The sequence below is a fragment of the Anser anser genome, assembly GCF_964211835.1.
Source record: "Anser anser genome assembly, chromosome: 14".
Taxonomy (NCBI): domain Eukaryota; kingdom Metazoa; phylum Chordata; class Aves; order Anseriformes; family Anatidae; genus Anser; species Anser anser.
The window spans coordinates 21546426-21560367 of NC_139735.1; the positions used below are offsets into that span (position 1 = coordinate 21546426).

A 13942-nucleotide genomic window follows, 5' to 3' on the forward strand; every position below is an offset into this window, starting at 1 on the left:
TGCCATTGTAACCAGCCTTGTTTCTCAACAGTAGCAAAGCTGAATGCATTGGTAAATATTTTCAGGTTTGGGCCTGCATAAGGTAGAAGGGACAACAAGTGGTTTTATATGCTAGGGAGTTCTTGTTCTTAGAGCTTTCCCTCTAGTTTGAGAGAAGCACATAACTAGTTTTATAGTGGGTTGACAGGAAAGAAGTGGGGGGGAAAAATGGGAACGCAGGGGGAAAGCCAAAGGCGTTATTACTAGAACAGGTTTAGAATGCTATTCTTTGCTTTTCATGAGCTTAGGGCAATGGGGAGTTTAAAGCTTAGCACTTCCTGAGAGGGTTTCTTACTCTACCGGCTCAGTTCTATCACTTATTTAAGGCAATTCAGGTCTCTGAACGGTTAAAGAATTGATACCAAATTTGATGAACTTTGATTCAGGATACTGACAAAACAGGACTTCATATAAACAATTTCAGTATGTTCATGAGGTTAGCTTGTGTGTTCTGTTAAATAGTAAAAAATGACACTTCTGTTTCTGTTTACCTAGCATAATTCTGCAAATGTTGCCTCCTTCTGCTTTAGAATGGAAATGCTCTTCTCCAAGAGAGCACTGTCCAAACTTCTTTGCCAAAATTTTTTGATTAAATTAATATTGTTTTATTTTGAAAACAAGAATAAGCCACAAACATGTTTTCTTGCTTCGGCTATCCAGAAGAACGTCAACAGTATTTTCAGATTTTCCTTCCCTACACAACTGTATGTAGGAAGAGTGCAGTTGGAAGCAGAAGACCTAAGATGATGTATCTTCTGTTTGTTTACTACAGTAACAAGACAATGGATTACCTCTTTATTAGAACTTGTGTAGCTTTGCAGTATTGAAACAAATGTAGGTATTAAAATACACATCAGTAATACGTTTCTGAATGGCTGAGTACCGTGCTCTCTTAGCATTGAAATACCCAGCCATTGGAGTAGTTTGTCCCTCATGTTTGCTGAGTTTGGAAGCTATTTCAGAATGCCTTCAGCTTGTATTCTTCCCCAAAAGCATAGAACTCACTTCTCTGCATCCCCAATTCAAGTGAGAGAAACTGGGCACTGCAGACACAGGAGGTCTGCCTGTACAGAATCAGTGAAGACAAGTCTAAACAGCGGATTTTTTTGAATATGCAGCTGGGTTATCTGAATGTTCTTTATGCAGTGTACCTCAGTTTTAGTACAGATAGCACTTGTCTTGGTTCTTGTCATTAGTCTGAAGCTGCCCCTGAGAAAATCTTGAAAGGGAAAGTAGTGAAAGCTAATCAGCTGGCCCTTTCTTCTTAAGAACCAGCGTATTTTGTAATTCTCCCACTAATAATAAGGCGTCATGCTGGAGAATCGCGATTGTGTTGTTAAGCAAGACTGACTTCACCTGAGCGGTATAGTTGGCAGCTGTTGAATGTTTAATGGACTTTAAACAAACAAAAAAACAGAGCAGGTGGAGGTAGACATGGCAAACTGACAGGCAGTGTCAGATGCTTCTTTGAAATGGATAATCTGACTCCATTCACTTCTTTCTGGAAATAAGATCTAGTAATTAACCAAACAAAAGATAGAAGGGTTAAGACTGCATCTTTAAAGCAGCTGTGCTTGATAAATGTCTCTGGTCTTAAATCAATCTTTAGCAAAGCACAGAGACTTAGCAGCAGCTTGCTTATGCCAACGCTAAAAATACTTGATGTGTACAGGTAACCATGTCAAGGCTCTGGAGTTAATCCATGAGAACAATTCCTTCTGGTATTGGCAAAGGTGAGGATGCTTGCTTCTATAGAAATGAGGTTTTGAGCTGTGACTTAAGCTGTCACTTAGGTGACTGTTTAGGAAAGCTTCCTTTTAAGCTTTGAAGTATGTAAGCTGACAAATTGTTTAAGTTCAGAACTGGGTTTACAGTCTCTTGTTCTCTGACTGTATGCAACTTCTCATGTTTCAGACTGAAAGCAGAATTGCAGCGGTACCAGTCATACAAATATAATGATTATTGCCAAGATTACCAGAACTACCACTCGCAGAGGAGTTACGATGCTTACGCTGACTACAACTACAGCTCCTATGCTCCCTATGACAGCATGCAAGCTGTTGGAGACTGCTCTTTAGGAGATTCTTTAATGGCTCCAGCTGTTTTTGAGGTAAAGATAGTGCATGCTTGCTGTAAAGAAAATATTTCACAGATAATACGTTGTACAGATTTGTGTGAATCAGCAAAAAGAATCCGAAGTTGAAAACATGCTTTCTGCTTAGTGTGAAGTTAAAAGAGCAGATTCCATTCAGAGGTGTTTGTATTTAAGTGCTTAAATAGTAAATCCATAGAATTAGTGATTTATACACCATTATTTGTTCACGCATACCAAAGAATGGTTTTGACAGCATAATTGCGTACGCTTCTTCTGTTCCTGTTCTTCTGATTTGCTTTGCTTAAAGCAAATTAAACAGTTGTTTTAAGTGGTCTTATCGTGGTCAATGTATTAGTTGTGACCTCCGGAAGTCCCTTCCAACCTGTACTGTAATATTGGCTTTCTTCTAAAAATAAGTAGATAAAATGCCATCTATCCTTGTAGTTGTAGGAAGAAGGAATGGGTTGAGACTGCAGCACTTTGAATCTGTGATGCTTTCTGAAATGAGTTATGATTAAACTTAGCCTTTTCTGTCTTTCAGGAATCTTCAGTTATGACTGCAATCGGTGATGACCTAATTACTGACGGTAATAAGGGTTCTATCATTGTCACTTGAGTTTAGCCATCCTTGTGCCTTTTAACAATACAAGCCAACCTCTACTGGATGAAGAACATCTTGAAAATTCAGCTGAGGTCAAACCTCTGTGGGGTTGATCTGCAATCAGCTGGGGTTTTAAAGCTGATACAGCATACACTGACCGCATCAAGTAAAACGGGACACTGTCAATGCTTCGCAGCAGGTTTCTTGTACCTGTGCCTTCATTCCCATTTGAAAATGGTCTAAGACAGAATTTTGTTCTTTGTATTGGTTCCGCTAAACAGATTTTATATTAGAAACTCAGTAATATGCAAAAGCTTTGTTCTCCACCCTGAGGTAAAAGCTTATGTTGCAGATTCCAAAAGGAGGATTCAGCTTGCACTTACAAATACGGTACAAAACATATTTGTGTCCTGGAAGGTTTGCAAAGTTCCTCACGTGGAGGCATTTTGTGTTAGTGTTTAGAAACTATCCTATGTAACGTGTATTGCCGTAGAAGTGAATTAAATGACTCTTGGGAGGGTTTCATGGCTGATTATCCGTAAACGTTATCTTTACTATCTTAAACATTGTCTTTGTCTTTATCTTGAAAGACAGTTCTAGTCCCAGCCTTCTAATATACAAATTCCCAAAAGTTGGAGTTGTGAGGCTCAAAATTTTAGAGGACTAAATACCTCACTAAAATTAGTAGATCTAATAGCTTATTACACTTAGCTTAAAATACATTTTATTAGCCATTTCACGTGAAGTTTTTTTGTGCGCATGCCTCAGATTTGATACTTGGACTTACCAGGCTTTTATTTTCAGATCCACAGCTCTACTTGGATGTTGATGAAATGAACAGACAATTCACGGAGAGAAGCGAAGAACTCTACGATTCACTCATGAATTGTCACTGGCAACCTCTGGATACGGTCACTTCTGAAATCCCCTCTGCTATTTAAGTGTCTTCTAGAGCATGACCGTTATGTTATGGCCAAAGTGCTAAAACTACATTTCTTCTACATTATTCTAGCTCATAAGTTTTAAAGCACAATGATAGGTTGGGTTTTTTTTGCTATGCTTTTGACAGTTTCTGTAATCTTTTTGTTCATCACTCCCTTCTTGGAGCATCATGAAGTCATGTAAATATTCGAGAAATGTAAAGAGGTAAATGGGGTCTAAAGATAGACTTGCCTGTGTAAATAAAAGATTTGTTTCTGCAAACCTGCCAGCAAGGGATTTTACTTGTACCTGTGTGCAGCACGTTCTCTTCCGGCTTATGGAATTTAACAAGGTAGTAAGGGTATTTCATCTGTCTTTATTTTTATATGGGCATTAGGACACAAGCAAAATCTAGCTTCCCCTTGTTTTCCTGGTTCCTTAGGTAAGCGACAAGCCAAGCCTTTCATGTGCTTGCTTAGACTGGAAGTATGTATGGGAGACACTCACAGGCCTTGCTATGGAAACACCTGTGCCCACTTTTTCCTGCAGGCTGCTGGCTCTAACTGTACTACTGATACATGCTAGGTCAGCTAAAATTGGCTTATAAATAGGGTATGTTAAGCATATGGAAGTGTAGACTTCAACTGCCATAGCTACAAACATCCCGTGGAATGAGGATGATGTCTGCTGGCACTCTCTGCATCAGCATTCAGTTTTCCCTTGCCCTTCTTACTGTTAGACTTCTCAGCTGACGCTTTACAGCGAAGAAATTGCTACAACATAATCCGTGTTCTTAAACCTAAAAAAAAAAAATCTTGGAGAAAACAACTTGCTGGTTTTCCCTCCTTGCTGGCAAGGAGAAAAATAGTCCACCAGGAACAACAAAAAAATCCTAGTAACAGCTCCTTAAGTTATACCCTCTGCTACCCTCTCTGATTGCTCTGGTCTTCCTTCATTCGTGGTAATGAAGTTTTTAAAGCTCTGGTAGAAGGATGACAGTACTCAAGTCAAAGGAGATGAGAGCCATGAGGAAAGCTTTGCTTTAAGCTAGAGCAGTCTTGCGAGTTGCTGCCTTTATGCTGTTCTTATCTTGAAGGGTACAGAGTCTTTTCCAGTCATAGGGACTCCATAACCCTATGAGTATGGAGAAATAGTTGCTAATTAACAGTGTGTATAGTAAGTAAGTGAGGCTGGAAACAAAAGAATATTCCTCCAAGAAAAAAAAGGAAGCAGAAATTACTGTACTTAATAGCTGGGGAAGCTGTTAAAGCTAGTTGACACAGTTCTGGTACTGCCGTGTGTGTTTTGGGGGCAACATAAACCATAATTGCTGTGATGGCAGGTAAGAATCCAATTCTTTTTTATGGCTTAGTGTAGTCAGTGAAAGCAGTGGTCCTAAGCTGCATGCTGTTCTTAAATGTAATGCAAATTCTCTTTTGTGACTCCTCAGTACTTCCAGGTTACTTGTAGCTGATCACCAGCAACTGCTTCTGTTAGCTATTAGCTGTTGGGTTTTTGCTAGGAATACTTTCAGTCCTGAATTGAAATGATGACATCCTGAAACAGAAGAGGCTCTTGGAGTATTGTAGGAAGCACATTCTTCCTGGTTCTAGTGCAGGTGTAGACGTAGGAGGAGACAGAAGGCAAAGAACCTCACATAGGTGGAGGGGGTGAGGTGGCATCACAGTTAGAGCTGTTGCAGTTAACTCTTCCCAAAGCATGAAAGCAACGTGGCTGGGAACAGGGATTTGTTGGGTTGCTTCTTTGTGTGAGCCAGGGAGTCTTTTGAGGGGCAGATTAATAAGAATATGACACAAGGTAGAGGTGCAATAGATGAAGCAAAGAATCTGGGTGGGAAAAGGGTTGCTTGTACGTGTCTATGGAATTGTTTCAGGGGACTGAGCTGGGGCAAATTCAAGATAATAGATGCAGCCTCCTTGAATTTGGATGGCAGTGCTGAAGCTTCAAAACCTTACAAGGTTTGATGCCACTTCAATTGCAGTGCATAGCTGTGGTACTTGAGCTCAGAAGTGCAAACTGCACAGGATTTTTTTATCTATTTTCTTCAATGTGAGCAGCAAAACATCTTCCAGGAATGTGCCTGGGTGCTACGCTGCTTTGACACGGCTTGCTTTGCATCACCAAACACAGCAGTTAGGTTGCATCGAGTACTTTGTGGAAACATTCATTGTGTTGTCACCCAGAAATGGGATGCTACAGATATGTATTGGCCCGGCAGTATCAGTGCTGGTTTTTGGCCTTTGAGAGGTTGGTCCATAACATGTGACCTGTGTAACGAGAGGCCCACATAGATTGGTGACTTCATTAAGTCTGATACTGTGGTGGTGTGTGACCCAAGGCCCTGAACGTCAGAAAATCAGGCTGTGGCCACCTATTTTATGCAGACTTTGCCTATTAACAAGGTCTCTACACTGTACGTTAGAGACGTGCGCCTCCTTTTCTGGACTAGATAGCGAAAATACCAGTTTTGTAGTTCAGTGAATGAGATTGGTTGGGCTGTTTGTTCTCCAGAGCTGAAAAATGTTGGGAGTGTATTCTCTTGGAGTCCACAGAAATGAAAATGATGAGAGGAAGAGAACGTTGGTTGCAGCCCGCGTGCTGCTGTTATAAAGTAGTTCTCTGATGTCTTTTTCCCTCTGCTGAGACTTATCAGCCTATCGTCCTTTCCTGTTAGGAGCGCATACCTGGCTTGGGATGGTGTGCGCAGGGCAGATTCTTTACCGTAAGAGCGCAGTGAATGCCAGACTTCTTCCTGTACTGCCGTGTTAACCGTGAGTCACAAATTCAGGAAGCAGTGATTGCATCGGAACTGCTAGAATGCTTTGCGGAGTCTTTTTACTGGGTAAACTTCACAGCTGCAGTTACAACTTCCAGCCTGTGTTAGCTGAACACATCGTACTGGTGCCCGCCATCAGTTTGACAAAGATGGGATTGCAGTAGGAACTTGCTTTCTTCCTTCTTTTTAATTAAACAAGTCTTTGAAGCAACTTTTCCAACACCGCCATACTTCACTTCTTCCAGTTATTTTCTGTTTTACTTAGCTGAAATGTTTTTTTTTCTTCCAAGCTTGAGGAAGTTTTCTACAAGAATGTCCCGTAATGATTTCATAAACTCTTTTCGTTGTACCTAGCTGCAACAGAGAGTGGGGGGAAGATTGATCAAATGGTGATGATCGCTGTCATTCTGCTGGACACGCAGATACTTGCCTTTCGTTTTGGCTCATTTTTAATACCAATTAACTTCAGTGCCTCGCGTTAATAGACACTGTTTGACTGCATCGGCAAATGTTTCTGAGTCGTGAGTGTCATTAAAGGCCTGTCACCCTATGGAAATCCTTCTAAATAAGAAAAATGGAATTCAAATAAATAAATAAAGCAGCGTTTGAACTTATGAGCAAACCTAGCGTAGCTGCCTTTGACGCTGATCTGGAGGAGAAAAATCACGTTATCACGCTACTATGGTTGCCTTAATAGGTTTGGTGTACATGAGGGAGGGAAGTATTATGTGATGTTTGCCTAGCTATTACATGGCCGATGCAGGAGGGGTTTTAGTCAGTTCCCTGAGCACGTATTGTTGCAGAAGTCGGTGATTTCACTGCCCAATGTCTGTTATTAAGGGCACGATTCATGTCCCGTTATCGTTTTTATTCTTTATTTATGTGTTTATTTTCTGGGGCGGCGATCTGTCACGATGCCCATCGTTCCCCTGCCGTGGGGTAGAATTTAGCGTGACGACTGCCTCCCGGACCAACGGGGCCACGAATCCGGCCTAAAACACTGCTTGTGCGTTGGTTGTCGGCGTGGGGGCTGTTGGTTGTCGGTGCGGGGGTATCGGTTGTCGGTGCGGGGCTTTTCTGACGAGCACTGTGGGCTCGGGGCGCCGTCCCACGCCCGGCGCGGTGCTGCGGCACACCAGCGGTCGGCGCCACGGCGCGGGGAGGCTCTGGAGGTGACTCCTAGCCCCGTGCTTACGGTGGCCGGGGCGGGGTTCATTATGGCGGCCGGGTCCTGAGGGCGGGAGCGGGAGGGCGGCGGGACCGGGACGGGACCGGGGCGGGGCGAGGAACGGGAGCGGCAGCGGGAGGGGGGGGCGCGCGTTCCCGTGAGGGGAGGGGGCGCGCGAGGGAGGGAGGGGGAGGGTGTGAGAAACACTCCGTAGCCAATAACTTGGGCTCAGGCGAGGAGCTCGGCGAAGCAGGAATTTATTCGCGATCGCAGTGGCGGGCGTCCCGTCCGTGCGAGGACTACCGCACACCAAATTTCCCTGGTGTATTGCCAAGCACTTCCCCGTGCAAGGGCTTACCATACACCACATTTCCCGAGACTCTTCCTTTCTCTCCCTTATCTCACGCTTCGTCCGTCTCCGGCCGCGCCCCTCGCGGAGCTGCGGAACCGCGGATCAGGACTCCACACTCGCTCCGTACAAAAGTACGTCTCAATCACACGGCACACAGAGTCTCACCCGACCCCCAAGGCAATACTTCCTATTTCTTACCTTGGTCTGTGCACAGAGTTACCGGATCAATTCTCAAAGCCGGAGTGCCTGCCTTCTTCCCTTCCCCACTCCTTCACGGATCCTGCCTCTTTCATCAGTCTCGGGCCCTCTGTCAGCTCTCCGCAGAACCGCCGCCGTCGATGCACAGGACCGCTGAAATCAGCGGGGCATGCCTTCCTGCTGCTGCGGCGGTGGGGCTCCCCAGTAGGCGACTGGCTCCCGGACGAGCCCCCAAATTGTGAGAAACACTCCGTAGCCAATAACTTGGGCTCAGGCGAGGAGCTCAGCGAAGCAGGAATTTATTCGCGATCGCAGTGGCGGGCGTCCCACGAGCAGGAGCGCCCCTGCTGGTTCCAAAACCCAGTTTATATACTTTTTGATGACGGGACCCTCCCCTGTTTCCCCACTGAGGGGGTGATCCAGGCTCACAATCTGTCTGATGCTTCCCAGACAATGCATGGCCTTCAGTTGCCGGCCTGTTAAATTTCGAATTTCTTTCGACTTTTTTACTGGTTGAAGCGGTAATGGTTCTTCACTTACCTGACTTGACTCAACACCGTGATTTTCCCCGAATTGTTCTACGGAGTCTGGTTGTCTGCATTTTACAAGGTCGCCTGCTAAGCGTTCTTATCGCTGCAAGCACACCTCGATACCCCATTCCTTACCTTTAAACAACGTAACTCTGCAAAAACAACATTTTTATTCCCACGAGGGGCAGGGCAGGCCCCGCGGCGCGTGGCGGCGGGGGGCGGGGGGGCCCCGTGACGGCACCGAACGCGGGGGGGGGGCGGTATGGCCTCGGGCGGCGCGACCGGTAGCGGCGCGACCGGCAGCGGCATGGCCGGCGGTGGCAGGGCCGGTGGCGGCGGGGCGCCGGGCGGCAGCCCAGGAGCCCGATCAGGAGGAGGAGGAGGAGGAGGAGGAGGAGGAGGAGGAGGAGCGGCCGGCGGCAAGGTGAAGAGGCGGCGCCACCGTTTGGGCGCCGCGAAGCCCCCCTGTGCCAGGAGCAAGCGGGTGAGGAGCGGCCCCCCCACAGCGGGCCCTTCCCCCTCAGCCCACCAGTTACCCCCTTACTTACCCCCTTACCTTACCCGCCCCTTTATCCCCTTAGTTACCCCCTACCCACCTCCTTACCCCCTTAGTTACCCCCTCGACCGCTTAGTTACCCCCTTAGTTACCCCCTCAACGGCTTAGTTACCCCCTTAGTTACCCCCTCAGCCCCTTCCTAACCCCCTCAGTTACCCCCTCAGCCCCTTCCTAACCCCCTCAGTTACCCCCTCAGCCCCTTACTTACCCCCTTACCCCTCTACCCAGCCCATTACCCCCCTCCTCCCCCTCCCCTTCACCCCCAGCCCGCTGCCCTCAGGACCCCCAGTGCCACCCCCAGGGCTTTCCCCGCTCCCTGCACCCCTCCTCAGCCCATCATCAATTCTCTGAACGTTACCTGCCAGGCTTTGCTTCTCGTTTGTGCTGTAGGGTACAGCAGGTTGATGGTGAAAGCGGTCCGTCAATTCGGGGTGTGAAAATCCCCGTGCTGGAGGGGGGACGCGCCGAGATCCCTCCCAGCAGCTCTTTGCTAAGAAATGTCAGGACGCCCAGAGAGATGCTCTGGAGATGCCCTCTGCACATGTTTGTTCAGCCAAAACCTCTCCGCTATTAAATGAGCAACGTAGCTGAGGGGATTGATTATCATATGCAAAACCAAGGGAGCGCTACGCATGGATAGCTGCTCATTTAGGTTTTTATCACTTGCAGAAATGCCAAGTCCCTTATACCACATATTGACAATCAATCTTGTCCATCTAAAGCTGGCCTGGAAGGGCAATGCAAACATTCCCCACGCTTACAGAGCAACCGTTGAAACCTCTGGCTTGAACAGTGCATTAATGTTGAAAGTGCCATAGCTTGCGTGTGCCGACACTGTGTAGCTAACTGATAAACCTTACACGTGGATTGAAAATAATCAGTGGAGATGGTTTTCTAACTTTTCCATTGTCTGTTATCTCTGCGTGTTTTCCAGTAGGTTTATTTAAAGAGTGTGCCAGAGCAAACACGTGCGCGGGGATATCTGGGGGATTCTGCACAGAGAATGGCTGCTGCACATCCAGCGCAGATCAAATTAACAGTAACTTATCGGGGAAGAGTTTTAATGATTTGATAAATAGACAAACTGATAGGTGTTACATGTGTGCATTTATTATAGCAGTTAGCTTTGTAACCAGACGAATCGTGCAAATGTTCATAACGTAAAAGGACGAGCTTTGAGCAGATAGCTTGCTTAGAGCATTTGTCAATTAATTTCAGTTTATTTTCAATATCATGTCCACTCTGCAGAAGGTTCTGTGGCTTAATGTTAATTGTCTCTCAGTGATGCAGTTGGGGAGGCACGAAAGCGACCGATGCGATTTTGTGAGGTTATACCTCTGGTTCTGATCCCTACCCCGCTGTTTTTCTCATCCTTCCCCCTACAACTTTAGTCGATAAGTCGATTCTTAGAAATACTTAAATAGATGTGTTTTGTGTGCTTGTGATCCTAATTACAGCCCACCAAACCCTCTGTCTCTTACCATTAAGCTCTGAAGGTGCCTGGGCACTGTAGGCAGTATAGTTAGCAGCTTCAAAGTTCCTGGGAACTAGTCCTGGATCTAATTTACCTTTTTTTTTTCCCCCTGCCTGCAGGAGGGATGATTAGCAGGATGCCTAGCTCATGATTGTCAGCTTTCTGGATATTAATTTTTATTATTAATTTTTATTATTAATTATATTCATTTATATTAATTTATCTTTTATTTAACCGTAGTTCCTGGGGCTTTTGGTCAGGTGGGAATTCTCCGATCGTACCCGATGTATGCCGCAGAGTCAGTCTTCTACAAAATACAGCAACAGCTTTAGAAGGCTCTTGCAAGAGGAGGTGCTGGTGCTATAGCTATAGCTGTGTTTCTTGCAGGACATCTTCTGGGTTAGCCTGACTGTTGAGAGCAGAACTGTTTTTTGTGCGTATAGTCACTGCAATTCAGCATTACTAAAATTGAAAATATTTAGATTCACTGATTTTAATGGGTAGTATGGTCCTGACTGTCGCAGTAGATAATTGCTGAACTTCTGGTTTAGTTGGTTTTCACGGGAGGGTGCGAAGAGGAAGAGTCCTGGAACAAGTCTGTAGGTCAGGAGCTGTTCAGGCGTAGAGTTTCCTGATAGCCTTGCAGATTGACGACCTGCTGGTGAATTTTGGCAGAGGTTTCAAAACTTTGAACCTTGCCAAGGTCACTTGGAAGTGCAGAAAGTGATAGGTAGTTGTAAATCAATCTTAGGTGAATTTTAGGTTTACCAGAAGTGTAGCGATCCTATGCCAGGGATCAACCTCGTCGTCGTCTTCTGAATATTTGCTGTATAATATCTGTCTTCAAGGTCCGTGGAAGGTGGTATCCCAGCATATGCTGTTGACTGCGTTTCTGTAATTAAACAAGTGTTTTTTCTTTCAAGCAGGGATTAATTAGCAGAATGACAGAAACTGTGAAAAATATTGTACCGGCCTGGCTGCAGAAGTATTTCAATAAGCGTGAGGAGGAGTGTGTAGACAGAAATGAATCTGCAAACCAGGAGGAGACTCCGGTAAACTATCACCACGATTATTCAGATGAAGATACCATAATCGATGAGAGATTCACGCCTGAACCAGCAGGAATTAGTAGACGAGGTATGTGAAAAATCATTTGGAATTCTGGCCATCTGTATTTATTCACAGATTTCTAGTTTTGAATCTGAATTTCAAAAGGAAATTGGAATGAGGGTTTTGACAGAATGAAAAAAACCCAAAAAAAGTCAAAACAACTGTTTGTGAAACCGTCTTAGCTTTAAACTGTATACACAGTTACGAAGCATACATCTTATGCTCTTGGAAGGCATCAGTTAACTTTAGGTACTCTATTAGCCAGGTGCTAAATGCTGAAAATAAGTCATTTGCAAGTGTGCTGGGTTGCATTTTCCATCTTTTAAAAGATATGGAATGAAAATCTGTCTAATTGCCTAAGGCAATTAAAAAAATTAATTTGTTTTGCAGTCTTCGAAACAAAAGACTAGATGCTAGAATGGCAGAGGAAAATTCCGTCTCGTGTCCCGACTTTGTTTGTTTTGTTTTGTTTTGTTTTTGTTTTGGGCTTTGATCAATTTAGTAAAGTTCCTCGTTAACTTGATGGTGAACTGGGGAACTTGTGCACGGATGTGGTTTATGAGATTATTATCCTTAAAATATTCAATAACTTTAAGGTCTACGCGGGGGGAGGGGGTGTCTTTGAAAAGGTATTTGGACCGTTGGCAACGAGGTTTGCAACTCCTTTACCTCATGAAAGATTAATTTGTCTTATATCCAGTGCCTCTCACTGTTCCTGTAGTCCTGTTGTATAAATTTGCATCTATTCTTATTTGAGTTTCTCTTAAATTAGCTGTTTTGGGGAAGTCAGCTTTTAATAAGTAAAGAAGTTTTGTCTGAGCGTGCGTAGGTAACCATAGATAATGTGGAAAGTCAGTTGCTTCTGTTGTTGGCAGAATCAAAAAATAAGGAGGAAATATCTTTGCCTCCAATCTCATCTAATTGTAAACAAGGAGATTGATGGCTTTCTGTGTAGCTGTAGCTTGGGAATGAGTTTGGAGAAAAGAATAGAGAAGGTCTTCGTGACTGAGGAACACATGTTGGCTTTCCTATGTAACTGCGTGAAAGGAGCTTTCATTAAGAACAGCTGCACTGCAAGCTTGCTAACTCCAGGAGATCAGGAGCAGGTGGACACCCTGGAACCTTTTGCAGCTTATGTTGCTGTCCGTGGGTGTTGCTTACTATGCTTAAGAATAAGATTATTTTTTTTAATTATTACTACATTTTGAAACCAATGTGTTTCTTCAGTTCTGAGGTATCAGTGTGCTGGAGCCTATATTGGGTGGCCTTCCGCCTGAAGAACTTTCTGTATCTCAAACGGTGCTGTCCTAAAAATCTGCTCATGGTTTGGAGAGCTAATTAGTGGTACTGCAGTGGTTATGAAGATTGAACTAACTAGTTTAAGCTTCAGTTCAAGTATCAAGAGGATAGTGGCTCAAAGTCATTTGAATTGCCCAGATTCCTGGGAGAGACAGTAGGCTTTCATCAGGCAAAATACCCATGAATAGTTCCATTCATTTAGCAAGATAGACTTCAAGGCCACCTATTCCAGGCCACTGGCATTGTTTGCAGACCCTTTGCTTCAAGAGGGAAAAATGCTCATCTGGTTACTTGGGTCAACATCCTTGTCCCTTGGGTCAAAATCCCAATAGTTAATGGGTAGGAGATGATGTTTTGCCTCTAACGTGAGCTGATATGGAAGAACTTGGGAAAAAAGTACTGCAAACGTTCATTTTCATGTTGTGTATTCAGATTAATGTAACCTTTGTTCCAATATTATGGAAGCTGCAGTGTTATCTGTAATTTACCGTGTAATCTCAAATTTTGTAAAGCTTATTGCAAGCTGTACATGGGAGAAGGAGTATATATGTTTGATTTAGTGAACGGCCAAGTCAGCGTTAGAGCATTTGAGCACGGGGTCAGAATGTGGTGTTGTAAATCCTCATAGTTAACTACTTCTGGATGCAACATTAATACTGTGTATCGCAAGCAGTGTTGTTGTTGTAGCCAGACAGTTAGATGCAACCGTATCTGGGTGAGGAAGAAGTTAAATTTGGCTTCTCTCTTTTTGCGCTTAGAACTTGGCAATAGCATGGCTGTCGATAGGAAACAGGTTTTGGCT

General features: G+C 44.5%; 1 protein-coding gene and 1 pseudogene across 2 annotated transcripts in view; both read left to right on the forward strand.

The window, feature by feature from the left end:
* The first annotated feature begins 1671 nt into the window (after positions 1–1671).
* Positions 1672–3930, forward strand: LOC310881567 (tRNA selenocysteine 1-associated protein 1-like). Its single transcript, XM_083799013.1, has 4 exons — positions 1672–1772; positions 1954–2149; positions 2676–2721; positions 3540–3930. Exons 1-4 carry the CDS (start codon positions 1702–1704, stop codon positions 3674–3676), a joined length of 450 nt encoding a protein of 149 aa, XP_083655139.1. The 5' UTR covers positions 1672–1701; the 3' UTR covers positions 3677–3930.
* A 5067-nt stretch (positions 3931–8997) lies between these two features.
* LOC310881662 (nuclear pore complex protein Nup153-like) overlaps positions 8998–13942 on the forward strand; it is a 31177-nt pseudogene continuing 26232 nt past the window's right edge. The window contains exons 1-2 of the transcript in view: positions 8998–9185; positions 11655–11868. The product of the transcript in view is annotated as a nuclear pore complex protein Nup153-like (transcript). The remainder of the gene's footprint in view (positions 9186–11654; positions 11869–13942) is intronic.

Coding starts and splice junctions, on each gene's coding strand:
- LOC310881567 (XM_083799013.1), top strand. CDS start 1,702: ATGTGTACAGGTAACCATGTCAAGGCTCTGGAGTTAATCCATGAGAAC. Junction 2,150..2,675: donor TGGCTCCAGCTGTTTTTGAG/GTAAAGATAGTG, acceptor TCTGTCTTTCAG/GAATCTTCAGTTATGACTGC. Junction 2,722..3,539: donor TGATGACCTAATTACTGACG/GTAATAAGGGTT, acceptor TTTTATTTTCAG/ATCCACAGCTCTACTTGGAT.